Source organism: Embiotoca jacksoni, unplaced genomic scaffold (assembly GCF_022577435.1).
Source record: "Embiotoca jacksoni isolate LCO1_2020_lvr unplaced genomic scaffold, fEmbJac1.0.p SCAF_3, whole genome shotgun sequence".
NCBI classification, from domain to species: domain Eukaryota; kingdom Metazoa; phylum Chordata; class Actinopteri; family Embiotocidae; genus Embiotoca; species Embiotoca jacksoni.
In genome coordinates this window covers 13,474,222-13,490,755 of record NW_027185381.1, presented here as the reverse complement: position 1 = coordinate 13,490,755, position 16,534 = coordinate 13,474,222, and the positions used below count along the sequence as shown (strand labels likewise).

The 16,534-nt window shown below is 42.0% G+C and overlaps 1 protein-coding gene and 1 non-coding gene across 2 annotated transcripts; both read right to left on the bottom strand.

Moving 5' to 3' along the window:
* Nucleotides 1-2,179: 2,179 nt before the first annotated feature.
* Nucleotides 2,180-2,251, bottom strand: trnaq-cug (transfer RNA glutamine (anticodon CUG)). The gene has a single exon. It is a non-coding gene; the product is annotated as a tRNA-Gln (tRNA).
* Nucleotides 2,252-3,791: 1,540 nt separating this feature from the next.
* On the bottom strand, nt 3,792-15,941 carry LOC138205957 (voltage-dependent T-type calcium channel subunit alpha-1I-like). The gene is given in 31 exon segments (XM_069162344.1): nt 3,792-3,826; nt 4,163-4,391; nt 4,546-4,667; nt 4,992-5,070; nt 5,271-5,329; nt 5,537-5,625; nt 5,822-5,931; nt 6,081-6,219; nt 6,433-6,644; nt 7,074-7,163; nt 7,561-7,686; nt 7,845-7,971; nt 8,063-8,247; nt 8,358-8,426; nt 8,745-8,868; nt 9,207-9,292; nt 9,378-9,437; nt 9,524-9,583; nt 9,680-9,835; nt 9,922-10,039; nt 10,254-10,439; nt 10,669-10,820; nt 11,037-11,162; nt 11,254-11,308; nt 11,540-11,688; nt 12,257-12,349; nt 12,519-12,837; nt 13,274-13,433; nt 15,109-15,197; nt 15,410-15,540; nt 15,873-15,941. Coding segments are annotated over 31 exon segments (3,804 nt in total).
* Nucleotides 15,942-16,534: the final 593 nt, after the last annotated feature.

Sequence of the window (16,534 nt, the reverse complement as noted above, 5' to 3'; positions counted from 1 at the left end):
TCTCCACTCTCCAATCACTCCAACCAGTCGAGGCAGATGGTCGTCTGGTTCTGTCAAAGGTTTTCGTCCTGTTAAAAGACCATTTTTCCTTCCAGCTGTTGCTCATGTGGGAATTGTTGAATTGTTTTCAAGTTCTGTTGAGAGGACTTCACTATGTTAACCCTCGTGTTGTCCTCGGGTCAAAATGACCCGTGTTCAACCAAGTTCTATTTTATTTCTATATTTTTATATTTTTTGGGATCATTGGTCATCATTCTTTAAAGAAACCCTCACAGCCTCCTTGTCACCAATGATCCCCCCAAAAAATGAAAATAAAATAGAACTTGGTTGAACACAGCTGCGGGTCATTTTGACCCGAGGACAACACGAGGGTTAAATGCCTTGTGATGAGTTCTGTTGTGATTTGGTGCGATATAAATGTAGTTGAATTGAATTGAAAATACTTTGTACGTGTACATCTTAGGTTTAGTTTAAACAGTTTTATTAATTCGTGTGTTTTAGCTAACGGGAGTAATGTTTGAATATAATCTCTTCCGTTGTTCTATATGACAAAACAATTGTTCATCACAAACAAATTATTTGCAACTGAGGATCACATTGATGTTATTGATTGAATTGGTTTTGTGTAAGATGTCATTATTTTCTTGAATGTCTCATACACTTCTCGCAGTCTGAAACATGAAACAGTGAAGTCGTACTGCCTCTGCAGAAACATGAGTCTGTAGCACATGACATGTTTTGATCTCGGTGAGCAACTCAGTATGAGCTCAAAAGCTGCAGATCAGAAACAGAGCAGTAAACATCTGTAGGTGTTACCCTTCATAATATAACCAGGAGGATCTAAAGATGAAAATATCTCCAACACTGCTGCTGTCAGTGTTGCCAGGAAATCCTTGAAGGTAAAGTATCAAATGCAAAAAGAAGGACACGATTTAAGTTAAGAAGTAATCTGGGCACAAATCTTGTTAATGCTTCATTAACATATTGTGTTGGAAGAATCCTCTGTCTGATCACAATGAGTAAATTTGTCCTGTTCTAACTGTATATAAAATGAATCTATCCAGGGTTAATGTTAGAGCAAAAAAGAAATGTGTTTTTGGAGGGTTATCGTTGAGCTTTGAAATCCAGCCACAGAAAGAAAGTTATTCTTTGGTGTGCCTGGTGAAAATCAGCCTGTCAGTAGAGGTATTATGAATTATTGAGATTTTTTTTTATGTCCGTGCTAAAAAAAAATCCATCTAAAAATTAATGGGGACTAAATTTTGATGGGTCTATTCCAACATCCAGCAGGATAAAAACAAATCCTCCTAAACTGAACACTTGATAAGTCTCTTTTGTCAGTGCAAACATTTTGTTTTTCACCTAAATTAAGGTGAATAAAAATCAGCCATTCTGACTTAACTAGCAGAAAAATAAGATGGAACTATTTGTCTTAAAGCTCAAAACGATGGTCATTATATATCACAAGCTTGGAAAGAGATCATCTTCAGCAGGTCATTAAAGCTGAACCAGTTTGTCAAGTTTTTTGATACCTTACATGAGCTTTTCAAGAGTGCATTGCTTTTCAGTCACCTTGTCCTATAAGTTGCAAAACAGCTTTGAGTGTGCAAGACATTATGGTCATAAAGTGAGATGAGAAAGGCCTGAAATTTTTTTGAATCTAGCCCTGATGAAACATGTTACAAGATTTTTGACTTTGCATCTTGACTTGTTTTATTTTAATGAAAGCTGTTTTTCAACTTTATAATATTCATCATGTATGATATTTTTAACTTAACATCTAAACTCTTCAATGTGTTGTCACATAGGAAAACGTATTAGTTGCACAGAGTTTGCGTAGTGGATTTAAATGCTAAATAAGTGAAAATGAAAATATGCGGAATATATACATATGCATACGTTTTTAATTTCAACACATCACACGCGGAAATAAAAGTACGAATAGGAGGGACTTTATTCTCTACTGACTAACTGTTTTAAAGTAAAATGTTTTTGACAGGAAAAATTAAAGTTGACAATGCTTAATTAGAGATGATAAATGTACAGCCAGTGTCCAATAAAACAAACCGTCTTCTTTACTCTGAGACAGTAAACGATTATACATGCACATGTAAGTAAGATATTTGTGAATTAAGCTGTACTGTTGAGTCGATTAACATCACACACTGATTGAAAAGTTAGGTCCCACCGAGATTTGAACTCGGATCGCTGGATTCAGAGTCCAGAGTGCTAACCATTACACCATGGAACCACGTGACAAACAACGTATATGAAAAAAAACTATTTAGCTAAATACACTATCCTGATAGCGGTTGTATATTTTTCTGTGCACGGTAGTATATTTTATCTGAAAATACAGGCTGATAGAATTTGTATCCCCCTCTAACTTTTTGTAGGAAAGATTAAATAAATTCATATTCACCACGGTTATTAGACATGATCTGAAGAACCTACAAAATAAAACACGGGATGGTTGGGTATCATCTGTGAAGTACAGCTGGTTATAAAGAAGTTTAAAACCAGCTCCAATTGCAGCAGATGCTGCGTACACACGGATGCTTCCGTATTAATAATCTAATGATGTCATATATAATCATTTATCAGTCAGAACCAGTACTGTAAACAATATATGTATATAAAGTATATATACGTATAAGTATATGAAAATACTGGCAAATATCTGAGTAGAAGAACGGTTGGTGAATGAAGTCCTTTTTTGTTATTTTTGTTTATCTGACACTTTCATGAATATGTTTGCAGGCCATCAGAGAAAAATGAAAACCAAAGCTGATCTTAAACAATATAAAATAATTTGTGAGTTTCGTTTTTTAAGTGCAGTCATTAGTTTGAGTCTTTCTGGCCGTCAGGTGTTTTACTATCTCCCCTGTGTAAATGTCTCCACCCACCAGAGCTCCCGTCTCTCTGTCTCACTAAAAGGCTGCAGAACCTTCTGGAGATGTTCGACAACTCCGCTTCAAGTTTTCACCCCAGTGAGAAACAAAGCTGCACATTTTGGACAATTTACAAAATGTTAACAATGTGGTTTGTAACTAACATCTACTGCACAGTGTGACTTCACCATTCGACTCTATGTTCCTACTTCACTTCCTGCCACCCTGTTCTACTGTATTACATGTGTTTATATCACTACTTACATTAAAACAACCCAATAAAGAAGGAACAAGTCAGTCATCCGGTTTGTTCGATATATTCAACCAAATATCTCAAAACATTACAACACAAAGTGATAATTGGTAGTTAATGAACGTGTTAAACAAACAAGAGGATTATAACAATAAAGTAGAAACATTAAAGAAAACAAAAAATGAAATCAATAAATCAAAAAATAAAAACTGTAAAATGCAACACATTTAAAATTCAAATAAATCATGCAGAAAAATGTCAACTATTTACAGTAATATGTTGGACTGAAGACAAGAGGATCATCTCGGTGATGTCTTCACTGCTTCGGAGGCTGGAGCTCAAACTGACGTTAAAATCTGGTCCTTCTCCTCCTGGGGAAGGAGGAAGGGAGCACGTTTTTTCTGAGGTATCAAAACATTCACTTTCATTGGTATTGTAAGAACATTTAGTTCCTATTATTAGAAAGTTTTGACAGTAAAGGGCTGATGAATCTTTTTCTAAGAACAACATCTGTACTGCAGATCATCCAGCCATGGGGACTATTCTATTTGGTGGATGATTCAGGGTCAAGGACATTGTTCCTATAAAGATGCATCACTCATTTTGATCCTGAACATATTTGACTAAAGACAGTCCTAATGTCCACTTTAAATCTCTTCCTCCATGTTCTTAGTCCAATAAGCTGCAGTAGAAGGAGGCTCTTGTGAGCTTTTGTTTCATTGTGTATTAATCAGGGAAAAAACAAAGAACGAGTTCTGTTATATACAATTTTTAAATATTTTTTTTTATCCAAATCTCAATTTAAACTGTATTTCATTATTCCTTTATATGTGGAAACTCTACTTGTTGTGTATAATGTGTGTGTTTGGCGAAAGCATCAAGTTACAACTGACATGTCTCCATTTTCTACATAATTACAACCAAATGACATAACTCTGTCCAGGCAGCCAAACGGGAAACTGCTCCAAAAATATGTTTAAAATCCAGATGTGTAAGAATATATGTGTAAAAGCTTCACAGCTCTTCCTGTCAGTGCCCAGCTGGATGTCTGAATGCTCTCCTGGTGGGTGTGTTTGTAGCGCCCGTACATTGTGGCTGTCCTCCATTGCCTGCATGATGGCTGCCACCACCAGGTTCACCAGCACGAACTGGGCCATCACCACGAAGATGGCAAAGTAGACCGGAGAGGCCCAGTGCAGGTAGCTGGAGCAGCCTTTGATCCCGGGGATACACTCCCTCTGTGCATCCTGGAGACACACAGCAAGACTTGGTTCTCTCTCTGGCTGCAGGGGGGGAGTGAGCTTAACCACAACTAGGACATTACTGCTTTCTCAGTGCTGAGACGATAATGTGTGTACAGGTCTTGAGTGTGTGTGTGTGTGTGTGTGTGTGTGTGCGCACTTTCAAGATGTCGCTCCAGTTGTCTCCGGTGCACACTCTGTACAGCGTCAGCAGGGCCATTCCGAAGTTCCTGAAGTTGGCATTCCGATGAATCCCCAGACACGGATGTTCCACGCTGCATTCTGGGAAACACAAAAAAGACACACACACACACACACACACACACACACACACACAGACAGAGAGTTTTTTTTTTTTACCTGCACTGTGAACATCCTGGAGAAATACAGCTGAGTCTGCAACTCAGAATCACAGTTTATTTAGCGCCAAAAAAGTTCCTCAGAACGGCTACACCTGCTGACAAGAAATCCTTCTGGAAGTCGGAGAATTTAGTTTTTGATTTGTATTAAAAAATTAGCCAAATTAATACTTAAAAAAGCCAGAAGGACCATGATCCTTTGCAGTAAGCCTATATTTGTGTTTGTCATGCTAGTAGTGCTACTCACCTATCTGGCTGAGGAGCTCCACTCCCACTGCCGCGAAGATGAAGAAGAAGAAGATGAAGAGAAGACAGACGTTTCCAACCTGCAGCCACAGATGAAAGTTAAATCCACAGCAGACAAACCCCCCAATCATGGATCCTGTATCTGATTCACAAGCACTCACTACAGACAGCTCCTCATCTCCAGCGACAGAACAAGACTGCTTTTTACCATAAATCCAAACACACACTTTACATGAATAATGACTCAGAGAAGAAGAAAGTATAAAAAGTATGTGTTCACCTGTGTCAGTGTCGCCGAGATGGTCTTCAGCAGAACTCTGATGTTCTTGGCCTTCAGCACTGAAGACACACACAAACACACACACACACATACACACACACACACACACACACACACACACACACACACACACACACATCTGTCACCCAAAGATATCTTTAAAAACTACATGTCACCTTGTTAAGTGTGTGTGTGTGTGTGTGTGTGTGTGTGTGTGTGTGTGTGTGTGTGTGTGTGTGTGTGTGTGTGTGTGTGTGTGTGTGTACCTCGTGTGAGTCTGAGGATCCGACAGACTCTAAAGATGCTGGGATTGATGGGAATCTGATCTGTCATTGCCAACTGTCTGAAGATCAAACTGATAATGGATGCCAGCACGACGCCAAAATCCAGCACATTCCAACTAAACATGCACACACACACACACACACACACACACACACACACACACACACACACACACACACACACACACACACACACACACACACACATTAGGCTCTCACAAATAGGAAAATAAAAATGTTCATTTGTCGCTAAGTCTGGTATGTCACCTGCTTTTGAAGAATCTGACAATGCCAAACGCTACGAATTTCAGAAGGACCTCCAGCACCATGATGATGGTGAGCACAGAGTGGAGGTTATCCAGAACCTTCTCTATATACTGAACACAAACACAACACACTAGCTCGTTTGTATGTCCTCACACAGCCGATGCAAATTCAGCTTGTGACACAGTTTCAAGCTTCAACTCTCAGCAGCGGTTGTATGTGTGTGTGCGAGTGTGTGTGTGTGAGTGTGTGTGCATCATACCGCAGGCTGGTTATAATGCTGGAAGCCCATCACCAACACACTGAGGACGATGAGGACCGTGATGAAGAGGTCCTGGTACTTGCCGGTACAAAAAGTGTGTATGTCGCGCCGAACGGGGGTGTACAACTCGTAATACGGCACCCCCACATGCTTTAAACCTGAAACACACACACACACACACACACACACACACACACACACACACACACACACACACACACACACACACACACACACACACACAAGGGTTGAGATGCTTAAATGCACACAGACGCACACAAACGAATATAAACCTCTGTCTTATAACATGCATGACCCCCCACAGTTCACATGGTGGAACCCGTCTGTCTAACTTCACAACGACCCCCCTCCCACGTTCTCCTCACTGATGTCCTGGATCTGCTCTGCTTCTAATTTCATCCGCTCGTCCTCCAGCTTCTGCAGCTGCTGAGTCTGGTGGAAGGCCTCCACCATCACGCCGATGAACATGTCCAGAAGGAAGAAGCTCATCACCATGAAGGAGAGGAAATACAGAAGCATCCACTGGTTGTAGTTCATCAAAGGCTGAAAAAAGGAGCACAGGAGAAGACATGTCAGGTTGTATTGGTGTGTGTGAGAAATTAAAAACAAAATAAAAACTTTCTCATGCATTAAAGCTGAACAGCGGAAAGAGTTGCAATGAGATGATGTCACTATAAAAGCGCCAGTCAAAACAGGAAAGCGGCATGTCATTTCTGTTTTTGACAGATGAACAGATACAAGTCTTACAATTGTGCAAAAGGATTGCGGTCAGCTCAAATAAATTGCAATCAGGCGATTATTATTATGAACAGTCTGTATTTTATGCCTTAAACTGCAGTAACCTTTACCCTATTTTTAGCTGACCTGAAACTGCCCTGACTTCAGTGATCCATCACAGTGAACATCAAGTCTGCAGTGGCCGCTGTTCTTCTACCATTTAAATAACAGTGTAACACCATAAATCAGTCCCACCTGTTGGTTGACTCCCACAGCATCCAGTCCGTCATACATGATGTTGACCCAGCCGTCTTTGGAGTACATCACAAACAAGGAGATCAGAGCCTGAATGGGAAACACACAAATAACAGTGAAGTTAACACAGATATTTCCCAGGTTCTGAAATGAGTAGACCATAACTATGGCTGCAGTACACCTGCATATCTCATCCAACACTGTTAAATTTTCTGAATTTGTTACTGTATCAAAAACATAACCAGAGCTAGTGCAACGCTAGCAAGCACTGTTTAATCTGCTGCCTGCAGTTGGATGAAGCAAAAACACACACAAACACAAAAGAAGGCAAATATTCCATATTTAGCCTGTTTTAAATTCATGTTCACAAAAAGTGCAGAATATCGACAAACATTCAATCAATAAAAATGACTTCACAAATTATGTTTTAAAAACAAGTTCAGATTCCTGTTTGATTGTGTTTACTTCCACAGACGACCGTCCCTACATCAAACAGGTTGTCAAAGTGGAAAATCTTGCGATCCCAATGGTAGCCGGCTGCCAGACACTGAGTCTTGTTGGAAATGTCTTCTAGCCTCTCACCCACACAGAAGAAGAACTTCCCTTTGAACAGCTGTAGTATTTGTGTGAGATAAAAGCAGAGACAGAGTTTCTCGAGTTTTTGCTGCATGTCACTTCAACTTTATCACAGCTTGAGCCAGTACACAGGAAACATGTATTTAGTGGAAAACATGGGAAACTCCAGGGTTTTTTTTCTGTAAGGGAACTAACCTGAACACCGAGGATGCCGTAGAAAAACAGGAACATGCAGCAGATCAGTGTGATGTTACCCATGGGCACCAACGAGGTCATCAGAGCTTCCACAGCCAGCTTCAGTTTCGGGGCTCGCTTGACGACCCTGAAACACACAAACATAAAGAAACAGATGTTTGTTAGAAGGAGCAGAAAACAAACACCTATTTAAACACGCACACATATGAAGTATCAACCTCAGAGGACGAAATGTCCGTAGGAGGCGGAGGATCTTGAGGATGCCCAGCATGTGGTTCTCGGTCCCAGTGGTCAGGCTGATGAAAATGTGGATTAAAGACAGAACCACTAACAGGCCGTCCATGACGTTCCACGGAGACTTGCAGTAGCTCTGCGGTCCAACAAACAGACCGAGAGCAAGAACCTGCCATTAAAGAAACAAGTCAGCAACGCAGAGTTGGAACAGTAGGAAGGCTTTCCTGACATCAGCTGAAAATCAGAAAGAAAGAAACGCTTCATCTCAAATAACTTTACCTTGACGAGCATCTCCACCAGGAAGACACAGGTGAACACGGTGGAGGACATGTCAATGAAGGCTCGTTCCTGCAGGTCACATACATGTTCATTTTCAGTCTGCGTGTATTTTGTAGCACATAAACTGTCTGTTATTTGTTTTATGAAATATGCTCCATCCACCCAGTGTATGTGTGTGTGTGTGTTTCTCAGTCTGCTGTGATGCTTTGCAGAAATGATGGCACGGTGCGGGGACACTGTGTTGACAGTGTGTGGACAAAGTGTGGACAAAGTGCAGCGTGTATGTCTGCCTGTGTGTTTGTATGTGTCTGAGGTAGGTGGGTATGTGCGTGAGTATGTACTGTATATCCGTCCGTAGTGTAACAGGTCACACGACGTCTGTCTCACCCAGCTGTTCGGGTTGATCCCGGGCCTCTCCATGGCGATGGTGACGCAGTTCATGAGGATGAAGAGCAGAATCACGGGGTCAAACACCTTGTGTGAGATCAAGCGCTGGAAAAACACACGGTACCTAAACGCAAACACACACATGTCAATCTGAGCAGCTCATGTCAGTTCAACTGCAGAATAAATCAAAGACAATCAAAGACAATATGTGCCAAGAGGAGGTAAATAAAAGTTATTTAGAACTACAAGTTAGTTTCAAACTAGTAAGTCACTAAATCCTTGCATCATTAAAACTCATAAATCTCAGCTTGTAACCACGTTTTCAATGTTTAAATCAGCTGCTAAGAATCAGCGTAGCTCCAATGAAAATCCATAAACAATGTAAACAGTAAAAAGGCCTAAAAGAAAGAGTCAAAGGGCTGATAGTGAAGTTGTGTGTGTTATGGAGGTTGTCAGACTCACTTGTGGCCTGGAGACAGCATATAGAAGGACCAGTCCTCGTGCTCTTTGAGCCAGTGGGACAATCTCTGGGTGAAGTTCAACTGTTTCTGCAAGAGTCAATAAATTACACATTAGTCATGAACAGAAAACAAACCCTCAAGACTTTGAAAGCTGTACCTCTTTGAAACTTACGCGCTTGCGGCTGCCATGCACTGGAGCTGGGTTGTCCTCTTGTGTGGCTCCAGCGGGGTCCTGAGCAAGGGTGTGTGAAGGGGGAAGTTAAAAAGTTGCATTTTAGAGCGATCGACATACGTTCTGAAAAGAAATGGAGAACTTACTTTGTTGGGGGTCAAGCTGTCGGAGGAAGAGTAGTCGTCCCCCTCGGATCCACTGGCAGGCTGTTCAACAGAGACAAACAGGGGCTGCAATAGGTGTGTGTGCAGGTGTATGAGTGTGCCATGTTGGATGTGAGAACTAAAGAGAGGGGTCCTTACCGTAGCCTGGAACTTGTCCACCACGATGCCGACCAGAACATTGAGGAGCACGTCTTTGCCGAACACGATGACGGCGATGAAGTAGAGCGCGGCCCACGGGGTGGTGGAGGCCATGGCGTTGTAGAGCACCAGGTTCCAGTCCTCCAGAGTGAGAAGCTGCAGTGACAGATTCAAGAACACAGACTGAGATTGATGCACTGATCGCATGGAAGATGTCACCGATTAGAGAGTGAAGAACCCACCTGAAACACGGTCACCATGGACCACAGGAGTGTGTCGAAGTTCTTCCGGATATCGATGGGTTTTCCATCTACTGAGTGGACGTTGAATGTGCACCCGAACAGGTGCAATCCCAGAATGCTGCAAACAAACAAACAAATAAACAGATCATCACAGTAACTGCATTTGAGATTTTTTGTGACATTAATGATGTCTATATGGTGAGGTGTGTGCGCGTGTGTGCGCGTGCGAGCGCGTGCGTGCGTGTTCGTGCGTGTGCGGCGTGTTCGTGTGTGTGTGCGTGTGTGTGCGTGTGTGTGCGCGTGTGTGCGTGCGTGTGCGTGTGTGTGCGTGCCTAAAGACGAAGATGAAAAAGAGCGTGAGGCAGCAGAGGGTGGACGCCTCCTCGACCGTCTTCTGCAGCACGACCAGTTGTCTCCTCAGGTAGGGCAGGGCGTGAATGAGCCTCACAAAGCGGAGCGCACGAAACGCCCGCAGAGCGGACAACTTGCTGTCAGTTTTGGAGGTAAATTCCCACACACTGAAAACCACAGACAACACTCCATCAAACTGTGTTTCATCATGGTAACATTAGCTGCATTCAGTACGATTCAAACAAGGAATTTTGCTCCACACCTGGACACATTTTTTTTTTTGTTACATTGTCATAAAACTAAATGGGTGGTTTAGATGGGGCTCAAAACCCATAAAATGAAATATCAAAATTATGTTAAGTGATATTCATTGAAAATAATGCAGGAGGATTTCACCTGACGATGACAATGATAAAGTCGAAGATGTTGTCTTGATCGGTGAAGTAGCCAGAAGGACCCAGCGCCAGCAGCTTCATGACCATCTCCACCGCAAATATGATGGTGAAGATCTCGTTGCTGATCTCCAAGGCTCGGGTCAACTCCAGAGGCTGCAGGGAGGAGAAGAAGGAAAGAAAGACGAGGACAGAGTTAAGACAGAACAGACGTGAGCAGCAACAAAGACAAATCTCTCATTCTACTCATCTCTGTTACTTAAGGAGGCAATAGCTGAGGCAGCTCTCATGATACTGGTTTTAAAAGGCTTGTCAAAGCCACAGATTCATCATTCACCTCACACACCTGCTGTGGAAACACAAGCTGCTCACCTGTTCGTGGTGCTCTATGGCCATGGTGATGATGGAGAGCAGAATAGCCAGCATGATCCCTCTGGTGAAGACTTTACTTCTGACAGACTTCTGAAGTTTATTCTGCCAGGGCCTGAAGATCTGACCCTGGAGGATGAAGGAGTCGGACAGAAGACCGCCGGTTAGTGAGGCAGCAGCACTTCTTCTGCAGCTGCAGCAGGTTGTGAACCAATCTTACCATTGACATCCTTCTCGGTGACGGGCTGTCCTCAGGGTACACCTGGTCACCACGTCTACAGGTAAACAGACAGGATGTGAATTAACATAGACAAGTGTAAATGGTCCAAGAGGTAAATTACGACGTGTTGTGCTGTTGTGCTCGTTTGTTAGTTTTCCTGAAATCACATTTTTAACAGCAGTCCCCATAAGATCAGAGACAAACTTAAAACTATCGGTAATATTCACTTTACCAGGCAACAGTATGGATCTGAAACACAAATCTGACCACCATCACAGAACCTGACCTCATGTAGGTCCTTCTCATCTGGCTCCAGAGCCTTTTGACGGTTGCGCCAAAACTAGGACGCTGCCTGTCGGCCTTCTTTCGCATGATGTCTGAGAACTGGGTGGCAATGACGACCGCACAGACATTCATGATGACGAAGGAGCCCGCCTGGTCGGGGAGAGTAAAGAGAGTTCAGAGAAATATTCTTCTAACGTGGAAAGACGGCACGTTAACGAAACGCGACAAATTACATTGTGCAGAGATGGTGCTCGTATTGACACGCAGTTCACTTCATTTCCACTGGATGTCACTGTCCATTCTGTGCCCATTATCACTAAGAGGGAATGTTTTGGATCAACCAATCACATCTTTTAAAAGGATGAGTCACACTTAGCACCGGGGTGGACCACACCTCCTCACTGAGATCAGGGTTTCTGTTCAGTTACGAGCTCTCAGAGAGGGTTCTGAGAATCTTTGTGAATATGGCCCCAGATGTTCAGATGTTCAGATGTTCTGGACCACATCAAAACTACTCAAACTCATTCATCGTCGTCCCCTAAAAGCAGTTTTACAGAACAACAGAAACTGGTCATTCAATAGTCCGTTCTGTTGGTCATGACCTGCTATAGAGTTACCACCATGGAAGCATGCTAAAACATTATTTAGACTTTGAGAGAGGGTCATTTTCTACGGGAAATACTAAGTAAAACATGAACAAAATCAAGTAGGTTCTTACCACAGTGACGAGTACGAAGAAGAGGAAACTCCAGAAGGAATGAGAGTCCATCACCATGTACATCACGTCTGTCCATCCCTCCAGCGAGACAACCTGGAGGTAGACGCCATAAAAATCTGATATTATGAAGTACACATATTGTAATACATCAGCATCCGATCCCCAGAAATGAGGTGCTGCCGTTATTAACTTTGAAAGTACAGTGTTGGTGTTCGGTGGAGGCCTCGACCTCCTGCTGTGCACAGATCAAAGCCTTTCTCACCTGAAAGATGGTCAACCAGGCATAGCCGATGTTGTCGAAGTTGGTGGCTCCCCTGCTGGGGTTGTCATCTCCGGCGCGACACACACTGTAGTATACGTTCCAGTTGATACAAGCTCCGGCCCCGACCACCGCGGGGACCGAGGCGTTTCCAGGGGAACCACCTCGGGGAGGTGCCAGGGAGCAGGTGGTCCCGTTTTTGGAGGAAGCGGGAATGTCACGGCAGCGCCGCGTCCCGTCATTGTGGTCAAGGGAACAGATGAAGGGGAATTTATCATGGGGCGCAGACAAATAGTAGGGACTCATGGACACATTGTAGTTTCTGGACAGAAGAAGAGTGAAGGCAGAACTGAGAAACAAACAAACATCCAGCAACTACCTCACAAATAATGTTAAACCATTATTTGAGGAAAACTCCTTTGGTGTAGATGAAAAAATCACACAAATCTAAGATTTGGACCTTAAGAAGATATTGATCGAAATGCTGCAGCAAATATTAAAGATCCCCTCGAGACCTGTGTCTCTAAGCTTGCAATGGGCTTTTTGTGTTAAATTTGTATGGTATTCCCACCAAAATAAAACCTTAAAATGACATCTACTGCATCTCAGTCATTATAAATCACGACACGAAAGACAGGATTCGCTGTTCTTGTTTGTGTTTCACATTACTCTCTTTGGGTTTTGGACTGTTAGTCAGACGGCAGATATTCGGATGATTTACTTTGTTAAAGTCAGACAGTTTCAAGCAGCTTCCTTACGTGAGGACATCCTCCTCCAGGAAGCAGCGGTTGCGAAGCTCCCCAGCCCACATCTGCACCCCCAATAAGCTGCAGATGTAGATGAAGAAGATGAAGAGGGGGAAGGCGTTTACGAGCATGGGCATGATGCTGAGGAGATCCGACACCAGCTCTTTGAAGGCTGCACGGATGAACACACAAATCACAACGTTTTAATGTCAGTTTGGAGCTACTTATAACCAGCAGGAGCTTTACAATAGTTAATAGTACTTAAACATCTGTATGACAGGGCTGTTGTGTTGAACTGCATTCAGTGTGTACATACACACTGTTCTTGTAAATGTATATTGTGAGGACAGAACAGGTTGTTATATTCGTTTATATTTTATTATTTAAAGCTCAATAATGACATTACCTGATTTACCTCCACACTGGTTGAGAAAAGTCTCTATGAATTCACACGCATGTGGCTCTGACTCTAGTTTTTGATCCGTCAATCCATCATTCAATCAATATATTTCAAGTGTAAAGTCACCAAACAGCGTGACTTTACGGTCACAAAGAACACAAAGATTCAAAAATACGATGAGCAGATAAAACAGTAGGACAACCACAATAAAACGTCAAAGCAGTGGAGGTGATTATAAAATGAAAAAAAGAACCATCTTAAAATGTCTGATAGAAAATGTAAAAAAAAACAAACATGCAGTAATGGCAGATATGTGGCAACATGGAGAGCAGGGATGGCCCATGCAGGAATGCTTCAGGGTCCCCTGAGCCAGCCTGAACTAGAAGACTTATCAAACAGGGACGTTTTAAGCCCAATCTTAGAAGTCGAGGGAACGTCTGCCTCCTGAAAGAAGCACGCTGCCTTTGGTCGACACTGGAATCTCTCAGTATAATTATATTCAACATTAATGCCAGTAAGCATATTTACACATGTACTGTACTGACATAAGAATCGGAGGTATTTGAGCTCGACCTTTTTAATAGTCTGCAACTTAATATTATTACTTAATTTCCAGGTAAACATGGTACTTTTTACTGCATTTGTCTGACAGCTTGAGTTACTTCATGTTACAATTCTTCATCCCCTTTCTGTCAAGTGAAAAACAAGTATCTGCAAATGTGGTGACTTTGAATTTGAATGTTGGTGTTGAACTGAAGGATTAAATGTTCCTTTGATGGTTTAAGAAAAATCTTCAACTTCAGAATACAAATGAACCATTAAAAAGCATCTTGGATTTGGTGGGAAATCGGTTTCTCTGATCTTGTTGACTCCTTGGAGATACGTGGTTCTCGTGCCACACTGACACTAAAACATATACTGAACTTACACAATACAAACCAAAAGTTTATAAAGCACTTAAATTAAACACAAGTACAGCAGTGAAATGCAACTTTATTGCAGCAGTAATAATATTCCTGCAGAAAGAGTCTTTTTACTTTGGACACTTTAAGTAAATTTTTCTAATAATACTTGTCATTGACATTGTGGTATTTACAAAGTACATTGTTTGTATTGTATGTTTAGAAACACACTGCAACTTATTTCTATCTTTTCATAATAAGTGCATGAATTGGGCAAAAAGCTAAGTTTAATGACATCATCTCACATTGACGAGATGAAGTCATCATAATTAATACAAATTACTTTTTTTCCACTTTGACCACAGTGTTTCAACACTTTACCAAAACTAGAGCTGATAAATCCATCGATTCATCACTTGATAGAGAATGATTAAAACAATCATTTTAGTCGAAACAATTTGATCTCAATTCAAATACTGATTGCATAATGAAAATCATAAGATCTCTGGTCAATGCTCGTATCAAATGTTCAAATGTCAACTTACATGCCAGTCTGCTGATGAGTCGCAGCAGCCTGAACGCATGATGACCTTCCATGTCGAGTTTGAGGCCATCGAGCATGTACCCGAAGATACTGAGGGACAGAAACAGGAAGAAGATTTCTATTTTGAGTTCCTTCATTTACAAAAATAAAAGTGTGCATTAATTTTGTTCAACAACAAGCCTTGAGAGGTTAATGAGAAAGTCTTGCAGGATTTTGTGCTCAAATGTTGTTTTTAAAATGAGAGAACTTCCGTTTCCACGGTGACTGCAGTCATCTCATCTGCAGAGACATTTGATACTCACTCGACAACGAGGATTATGACGTCAAACTTGTTCCATATGTCGTTGAAGTAAGTCTTTCCCAGGGCGACGATCTTGATGACCATTTCGATCGCAAAATAGGTAAAGACAAAGTGCTCCAACGCCTGGTGACACTGTACACAACAGAACAAGGCATCGTTAACATACAGTAGGAGCAACAACATTAATACACACATACCAACATGTTTGGTGAACTAGGAGCTAACTGAAGTTGCCACTGCAACAAGGCATATGAAAAACTCAAACTATATTTTAATATTTAACAAGTTATCAGAAGCCTTTAATGTAATAATTGACCTGGTCTGAAATGTGTCTTTACTCATGGTCCCTGTGAGACGTGTGGCCCATGCTAACTACTGTTAGAGTCTGTGATCCAACCAGAGCTGAAACAGTGCAGTGAAACTGGACCAGACCTCTGGTCTTCCAGCGCAGGGCTTGTACTGACCTCCGGGGTCAGATTGGGCTCTCCACAGGGCACGTATATGCCCTCCACCACACAGCTCAGCAAGACCATAAGGAGTGACACGCGACCCAGCCACGTGGAATAGGAGGTTCAGGTCAAAACACATTCATATAACATGAAAAGCAGAGGATGGAGGCTCTCAGTACATGCTAGAAGCCTAGAAATCCTTTATATACATTCAGAAATATACAACGTGGTAAGATGACTGCTCAGAGTTCAAATCTGTTTGTATCACTATCACGTGATGCAAAAAGCTCTTTTTTTTTGTAACAGTAACAAAGGATATGGGCAAGAGGCCACTTTTGCAAACCAGGTTCTGGTTTGTCTTAGGCGGGAAACCAATGTGGGCCGGGGTTGGGTCAGCTGTGGACACGCCTCTCTTTGTCCCTGATGGTCAGCCATGATGAGGTCCAATTACAAGTAATCTAACAAGTAAAGAGAGAAGCTGTCAAAATAAATACATCATCTTGACACAGAGTACATTTACATCTCAGAGGCAAATCTTCTCAAACCTTTTTACTCCACTACATTCGTCAGTTGCTTTTGATCAATACAATTCGGGCCCTTCTTGTCCAGTAAAAACTGTTCGTTTATGTGCTGAAAAACATTCTCCTCCCTCTTCATCTAGATAATGTATTTTATAC